Raw genomic sequence first — 8224 nt, 5'->3', positions numbered from 1 at the left:
TATGATCAGACTAGAACTACATTTACTTGAACCTTTGTTGTATCGTTCTTTGTGTCAGTGTCTGAAGCAAATTACCTGCTGTTCAAAGATACTGAGTGATGAATCTTAGCAGCACAAGTTCCCTGAGATTTCTGCAACAATAAAGTCCTTTGACAACAGTCGCAGCTCCCGTGCCCAGCAATCAGCTCTCTGGAGGCAGTGAAATGAGCAGGGTCCTTTGCAAGAGCGAGCTTTCGAGGTGGGCAAATTCATTCCTGCTTTCTGTCTTTTCCTGTTTTCTCCCCTCTGTTCATTCTGAGACCATGACCTGGTGAATGTCACTGGGCTGCAATCCGCTGATGGCGTGTGGGGGCGGGAACAGGGAGCTGGGCAGGTCGTTGGGGCTCAGCGAGCCCGAGTCGCTCTGGGCAGAGCCCCCGCTGCCGTCAAACTGCGACAGCTTCTTCTTGAGCAGCTTCCTCTCCTTCGCCCGCCGGTTCTGGAACCAGATCTTCACCTGGGCATCACAAACCGCAGCTCGTTAGCGCAGAGACCGGGCAGCGAGTACAGCAGTGCAAATGGAGAGCAGTTACAAACCCCACCCAACCCCTGAAGCAAAGGAAACAAACACCCCCACACAATGAACCCACCATCAAACCCCCACAAACCAAACCACTGGATCTGTGCAGTGAAAACTTTTGCCTTTACTCTGTGTTCATTTTCTGCATCATAATGAGGAGAAAATGGCTTTCTGTTCTTGGGCCTGCTGTGTTATTATAAGTGGGAACACAGGGATCCACACACTCCCTGGGACTCACAGAGCCCGAGCTCATCACCCCAGCTTTGCCAATGGCTGTGTCAGACTTTAGGAAGATGCAATTAGGGAATAATTTTGAAGATTGCTTTATTATCTGTGTTACAGATTAATTCAAAGCCAAGTACTGAGGGTTCTTTTTCTTCATTTATGTTGTGAGTGATTTTTGTGTGTGCATATATTCTTATGTGTTTTCAAAGTTTTGATTGCTTTCATTATATATTATATATTTAAATCTCTATTTTTGTATCTGTATTTTTCAGATACATACATACTGTCATGTGTATCACTAGATATCAGCATTACTTAATGACAGTCAATTTCCCAGACTAATTGTGCAGGTGTAAAGACTCCTGTCTCTTTAAAATCTGCTTTTAGTGTAACTATTTATATTTTATCTCCTTGTGTGAATAAATAGAAAGTTTGTGTTCATACTTTACAGTTTTTGTTATAGCACAGAAGGTGTGTTGAATGCAGTATGATAAAGTTGTGCCATTGCTTTGTATTCAAAATGTAATTATTATTTTCTATTTATTTTTATCACCTTACTGGTAATGGCATTAAGTAGCATTTAGCTTTGTCTGTCAGGAGTCCTGCAGAAATACAGCCAAATGAAGTATTTTGTCCCCATTACACTTGCAGGAGATTTGCCAAAGGTTGGGTGGCATGAGGAGCAGCAGTGTAGAAGTACCTGCTGGTTTTGTGCAGTATCTGTGGTCACTGCAGGCAGTGTGTGTGTTCTGTCAGCCAGCTTACACGATCTGAAGGTGCAGGATTTGAATCTTGCAGAACTGCAGTGCTCTGGGGAATTTCCAAGGCAGCTCTGTCCTACTGTGTGACAAACTTTGGTCCAGCCATGACAAACCTGCCTTTCATTGTCACTGTCTGGGGCCACGTGGAGCCTGCAGAGTGCAAGCTGTGCACTCCTTGGGGCTGGGGCTGAATGGCACTGCACTGAAAGGTGCTCAGGCCTAAAACACCCTTGGTTCTCTGTGCATCCCCACACTTGCAGCCTCCTCTGGCCCCTCTCCATCCCCTGCTCCTGCACAGGCTGAATGCAAAGCAGAGGAGGCCGCTGAAAGAACTGGCTGTGTATCTGCAGGAAGAACAAATGCTTATAAAATACTCAAAACAAAGCTCTCTGCTTTGGATTTATCTGAGAGCAATAATCTGGTTGCTGAATGAGATACCCTATTCAGTGTCACCTTATCCTCCAGTTGTAGCTCTGGAGGGTTGGATCCAGCAGTTCCTGCACAGCTGTGCTTTCCAACACAGGGATTTTAGGGAATTCTTATCCTGAATTCCTCTAGTCTTTGTATGAGCACAGCTGACAGATCTGGGCCCTGCTCAGGGGACTGTCTTTATTCAGGACACAGATTAAATATGTGCTCTATATGAAACAATGCAGAGCTGCTTTCCAAGGAAGGAATGGATCTTGCACATTCCTTGCACATTCCTTGCACATTCCCTGCCTGGATGGTCTTGGCTACATGTATTTGTGTGATAATGTCAAATGTGGCTCCAAATTTTGCAGCCTGAAGTGGCCTGTACATAGTAATTTTTAACTACTGCTGTAGGTGAAGGACCTGTGAAAATAATAGCAAAAAGAGAACCTGACTTGAAAATCCAGGGCTGGAAGAACCCCTTGAATATGCTGAAATCTGAGGAAGAATGTGGCCTGTGGGAGCTGTGCCAATACATTGGTGACAAAACCCCCCATAAATATCTCATTTGGTTGCTCTCTGAATGACAAGTTCTGATTTTCCTGCCTTACAGCTCAAGTGCATCCAACTGGATTTTTACCTGGCCGTTATTTTGTGTGGTTTCAAGAAGAAATAAAGTTGTGAAGGTCAGAACTATTGGGAACTTGAAGCCGAACTGTTTAAATTCTATCTGTAGTGCAAGGTAGAAGGTAAGACTAAGTCCTTTGTGTAGCACAGATGAATTCCTAATGCTTGTTCCCTCTAATTGGAGCTTTCTGCCAAATGCGCAGTTAAGGAGTGTGGGGTGTGCTCTGGGATGGAGGGCTCTGGGTACCTGTCTTTCCGATAGTCCCAGGTTTGCTGCCAGTTCTGACTTTCTCCTGATTGTGATGTATCTGTTGCAGTGAAATTCCTTCTCTAATTCCAGTCTCTGATGGTCTGTGTAAACAACTCGGTACTTTTCTTTTGTTCTTGTTTTGCCTGTTTAGGAAAGAAATGTTATTAATATTAAATATTAATTTGACTTTCCATACTAACTTTCAGACATCTCCAGCGTTTTACAGACATTAATTAAACTACTCACATGGGATTGTTTTCTGTGGCACAGAATATGAGGTGCAGGGTGAACTAAGAGAGTATTGGTTACCACAACTGTCTTTCCCTCTCTCTGTAAACACACATTTCAGTGTGGAGCTCTTAAGTGATAAACACCCTGAAGCATCTTCAATAATTGATAGCAGTACATCTCTGGTGCTGGTACATTAATCTCAAAGGCCTTTCATTACAGTGCTCACTGAAGTGACTTGTGTGCACTGGAGAGCACAAATACACAGCACTTCCAGGCTGAAGTTCAGTCACAGTTTTGGTTGTACTGTGGCCTAATTCTTTACCTGAGTTTTTAAAGATCACTTGTCCAACACAAAGAAATGTCCTGCTGGAAGTGCTTTTGCTTTCTTGTGTGGCCACAGGATGTGCTTGTAAGCTCAATAATAATTTGACTTTACTTTTCCCAGCCAGGCCCAGCCTTGCAAGGTGCTGAGTGCCTGCAGAGGAATTCCTGGGGGTGCTCTGGGCTGGGCTTCCCTTTGGAGTTGGAGGCAATTTGTAAGATGAGGCAATAAAATACTTGTAAAAGGATTTCAGGATCATCCTCTCTCTAATGTATAAAAGAACTATTCTTAGGTACATCAGATAAATACCATTAAGGGAAGCAATACTGAATGTTTAGAAGATATCTCTCATTTCATATAATTTTTAAACAATTCTTCATGCAATAACAATACAGAGAGATCAGTTTTCAACTTATTTGTTCTCCTTTGCACTTTCAACAGCCAACTAGATAGTTTTCCTTTTTTCTTCTGATCTTCCCAGTTTTTTTTGATGTGAGTTTTCTGGGACAAACTGTAGGACAAAGACTCCTTTAAAGTGGTTCCCTAAAATCCATTGAGGTGTTAAGATGAAGCACACGCCACACAAAGGAGCGACAAGGAGATCTTATCGAGCCCCCCTTTCACATTCAGGACCACAAGCCAATTGGTTTGGAATTTACAAGCCCTAAACAAATGTCAGACTCTTTCATCTTAGCAGAGGAAAAAGGCACAGAAATAGATGAGGGAGTATTTTTTCCCTCAGTTCTCTTTAAATTTGGACTGACTTAGGACAGACTGTGTTATTTTTATCTGAAAGCCCGAGGTAGACATAGCTGAAATACGCAGAATTAAGGATATTTTCCCAAATCCTTGGCCTATTTGACTTCCAACATACAAGATGTTCCTGCCTAAATTTGCAGGACTAAACCAATCATCAAACCAAGTTTACTTTCTTCAAGGTATGAATTGTTGGCTTTGAAAGCTTTACCCTAAGTGATAGTTCTAATGCTGACAGTAGGACAGATATTCAGGTTCCTTGTGAACCCAAGGCTTAGAGGGAATCTTTGAAAACAAGTTAAAATTCAACGAGGTTATTCCGGCTTCACTATAATCAGCAAATATAGCCACGATCTGAGGGGGTGGAGAAAAGGAGCAGTTTTCCCCATTGCCCTTGGTCATAAAATTCACAGAGCATTTCTTCTGAAGACAATAAAGCTGGGAGAAGGCCTCTTTATTTGCTGTGAAAATCATCACCCTTTCCGGCAATATAACTCCTGAAGAAAGGAGGGAGAAGGAAGAGCCAAGGCTGCATATCAAAGCAAAGTGAAGTGTTAAAAGGGTCTGCTGCCTCAATATGACAGATAGGCCTCAAAACCTCAGACAATGTAGGCCACTGCAAAATAGATGTCACAACCAGTTTACAAAGCAAAATAAATTAGCATTAAAGCAGGGGCCTGGCCTTTTTGCTTGCTTTTCTAGTTTGCTTTCTGGCTGTGTTTCTGCTGTGATGGAATCTGAATTACTTGGACAGCACTGCTTGTTTAAATAAAGACAGAAAATATGTTGGATATAGGAAAAAAAAAAAACAGCTAAGGCTGAGCAGGCAACATATGAAAATATTGTTGTGCTTTGGTTTAGTCCCCTCACAGTCCTTTCTCCTTTGAGAACAGCCACTCCCAGATGGGGTTTCATAGGAAGTTTTGGAACCTGTTTCCTAGGCCCTTTCAACACCTTCTCAGTAGGTTCCATGCTTTGAAGGCTCACTTGCTCTCAGAAATACACATTTTACATTGTTGATCACACAGGGTTTAGAAATTAATGTGGAGCTCTGCTCTTGCACAGCTGAAGTTGATGGGGCATTTTATCATAGATTTGTAGTGAGAACAGGCTCAGACTGTCAGGAATTCTTTAGATGTTCTTTTCCTCACTTTGATAGCCTGACTGGCAAGATACCTTTTCCAGGCCCACTTTTGATGTTTGGTTTTTCCGAATTTCCTGTTGCCTCAGATATTTGCAGTGTCTGTGTGTTTGAAATAAGAAAGGGATTGGTTTTGAATATACAGCTATGGTCTTTCAGACAGAGGCTTTCAAATCCCATTTTATCTGTTGAAAGGACTCAGTACTTCTGTCTTTGTGGTGTTGTTTCATCCTGAAGATTGATTTGATCAGGTAAATTTTCATTTCACTTTTCCTACAGCTAATTTTGTGTGTGTGTGTAAAAAGCTGAATACAACTGTGGAATCAGAATGTAGTGTATTTACTAGAGCCTGAATAGAGAGTGAAAAAATTCCCATTAACATCCACTCCCCCCAGGTAATTCCCCTTGTCTTCAGGGCAGAATTTCAGGAGACTCCCTGATCTAATCAGATGTGGTTTGATCTCTGTTATTCCTGGCTGCTCACACACATCCATGTGAGTGCACACCACTGGTGCACTGAAGGGCAGACACGTATCTAAACATATAAATACATTTGTGGGCTTCAGGGCTGTAATTCTGGGATCTGAGAGCACTGAACTGTACCAAGCAGTGATAACACTGAGGGAGAGGAACCAGTAGCTACTTTATAACGACTGATATTAAGGCAATAAGGAACAGCAGAGAGCAGGGGTGTTTCAAAGAGGGGTTATAATGGCATCAGGTTAGTTTTTTCTAGAGAAAGCATTGATAAGGTAACACAGTATAATTACATGAATCATTTTAGCCTTGTCATTTGTTTGAATTTCCTTCCACTTCTCACCATTTTTTCTGTGTCAGTATTAAAATTTCCACCTTTTTTTTAAATCACCAAACTAGTTGGTACTTTTCTTGTTCTGTACAGTTCCACATTTGTGCTTTACTCTGACAGTCTGGGGCTGATGCCTGGAGCTCACTGCTGTGAAGTCCTGAGTCCTTTAACACTTCAAAGGCAGGGAATGCTCAGCCTCGGGACATGCAGCTATTGATGGGCCCTGTTTCACCTGCCCCAACGGTTCAGAAAGTATTGCAGCCTGGGTGTAAATTCTGGGGAAGTGCTTTCCAGCCTAGAGATGAATTTAGGCCCAAAACTATGTCTCTTAATCACAGATATATTTGAACAAGCATGTGAGAAACCTTTCAGGGTCTGCCAAGTCTGTGCAATAAGTGTAAAGCAAAGATTTAGATTCTGAAGTCTGTGCTACTGTTTAAGAATGACAGCACATTTAAAATTCAGTGACACAGACAGGGCTCCCTCATTGACATTCAGTCGAATTTGGTCTCCACTCAAGTCTTGCATCACTTCTACACCTGGAAATCTCCAATGATGTTAATGAAGTTACTGTGATTTACATGAGGGGAAAAGGGACTCTAAACCCACCTGGCTTTGAAGGGCTTTGTGGAGGCTCCAAGGGGAAGGATGGCACTGGGATATCCCCCTGTTCCCTGGGCATTTTATAGTTAGTAACAGTGGCAAAACAGTGCCAGTCTGCTTTATAATTAAGAAACAATTACCAAGACTAATTTTGCTCCTGAGTAATAACCACTTGAAGGAGGTTTCTGTCTGAAGCAGTAGTGCTGATTTTCTGTGCCTCCTAAGATTGCTCTAGTTGTAATTGCTCTGCTTTCTTTGAAGCATTTTCTTTGATGCTCCCTAACACACACTTACTACTTTTAACCTTAACAATAGATTTGGCAATCCTTGCTACACCCAGTTTACACCTTGGGAATATACATGGAAAGGTTCATCTGGAGGCAGCCTGTCACAAGAACAGGCACATCAATGAGTGGCACTTGCAGGAAAGTGAGTTTTAATTGTGTAATTGTGGCAAGCTGCAAAGTTCTGGTATGTAAGAAAAATATGTAAAACTGATGGGAAACTAAATGAAGAGGAAGCTTAAGTGAGGAGTTATGTGATCTACAAACAAACTAGTCTATGCTGGTCATTTGAACCAGATTGCTTCTCTAGGAATACTTCTTTTCATTAATAGTTCTGGGTAGAAAAAGAAAAGGCAGATGAAAACCAGCAGAAGGCTGGGTAATCGCTACGTTTGGATGAGAGCACATAATTCTCTCTCAAGTTATTAAAATTATTTAAAAAGGTCAACCTGATTTTATATCGATATTTTCCTTGCAGCACAAAATAATTCGGTAGTATTTTTTTGCCTGTAGCTGTTAAGTGTTGCCGCTTTCATTGCCCCATAACACTTCCAAGCTTATCACGTTTCCCCACCAAATGCTTTACAGAACGTTCCAACAGGAGCTGTGGGACCACATCCATGTCTGACACATCCGTGTCTGACCACACCAGCCATTCCACTACAGTAACCACAAAAAACCTTCCCGGGGAGAACTGAGACTAGCACAAATTTAGTCAAAACTGCCTTAAACAGCAGTAGGTGAAATAAATGCCATACACGAGCACCAACCGCTGTGCTTCAAGTGAAGTTAATTATTTGTGAGAGCCGAGGTGGGATGCGCACTTACCGGTGGGGTTGGCTTGCCCGGTTTTCCTCATCCACTCGTAGGAGCTGTGCCTGTGGCTGCTGGGGGAGATGTGCTGGGCACTGTTGGGCTCTGCGGGAGGGTTGGCCCCGGGCTGCAGGGCGCTGTACTCGGCAGGGCTGTAGGAGCCCTGCGCGGGGGACGAGGCGCTGAGCTGGGCGGTGGCGGCGCCGGAGGGGCCCGGCCCGTACGCGTTCCAGTCCTCCCTCTGCGGGCCAAAGTGGGAGCCCCAGGGCCCCGGCGGCTGCCCGTGGGTGTCCAGGGCTGGCACGGGGTGGTAGCCCATGTACTCGGGGTAGGGGGGGGCGGACACGAAGCCCTGCCCTGGCAGGGTGTTGGCGGCCCGGGCAGCCCCTGGGTACATGGTGCTGTCCTTGTCCAGGAGCGGGCTCACGTACAT

At 43.6% G+C, this 8224-nt stretch overlaps 1 protein-coding gene across 1 annotated transcript; it reads right to left on the bottom strand.

The window, feature by feature from the left end:
- Positions 1 to 289: 289 nt before the first annotated feature.
- Positions 290 to 8224, bottom strand: CDX4 (caudal type homeobox 4). Its single transcript, XM_050310657.1, has 3 exons — positions 7807 to 8224; positions 2831 to 2976; positions 290 to 496 (listed from the first exon to the last, which is right to left on the bottom strand). Exons 1-3 carry the CDS (start codon positions 8222 to 8224, stop codon positions 290 to 292), a joined length of 771 nt encoding a protein of 256 aa, XP_050166614.1.

Source organism: Myiozetetes cayanensis, unplaced genomic scaffold, assembly GCF_022539395.1.
Source record: "Myiozetetes cayanensis isolate MyiCay16 unplaced genomic scaffold, myiCay2020 scf15, whole genome shotgun sequence".
Taxonomy (NCBI): Eukaryota; Metazoa; Chordata; class Aves; order Passeriformes; family Tyrannidae; genus Myiozetetes; species Myiozetetes cayanensis.
Note: the sequence above shows the minus strand (reverse complement) of the source record. Positions and strands in the feature narration are given on the sequence as shown.

Bases quoted from the DNA above. Each gene is read 5' to 3' on its own strand.
- CDX4 (XM_050310657.1), bottom strand. From the start codon at position 8,224: ATGTACGTGAGCCCGCTCCTGGACAAGGACAGCACCATGTACCCAGGG. The intron at 2,977-7,806 runs GTAAGTGCGCAT...TTTCCTAAACAG, and splicing joins CGGGCAAGCCAACCCCACCG to GCAAAACAAGAACAAAAGAA. The intron at 497-2,830 runs GTACCCAGAGCC...TGTGATGCCCAG, and splicing joins TGGGACTATCGGAAAGACAG to GTGAAGATCTGGTTCCAGAA.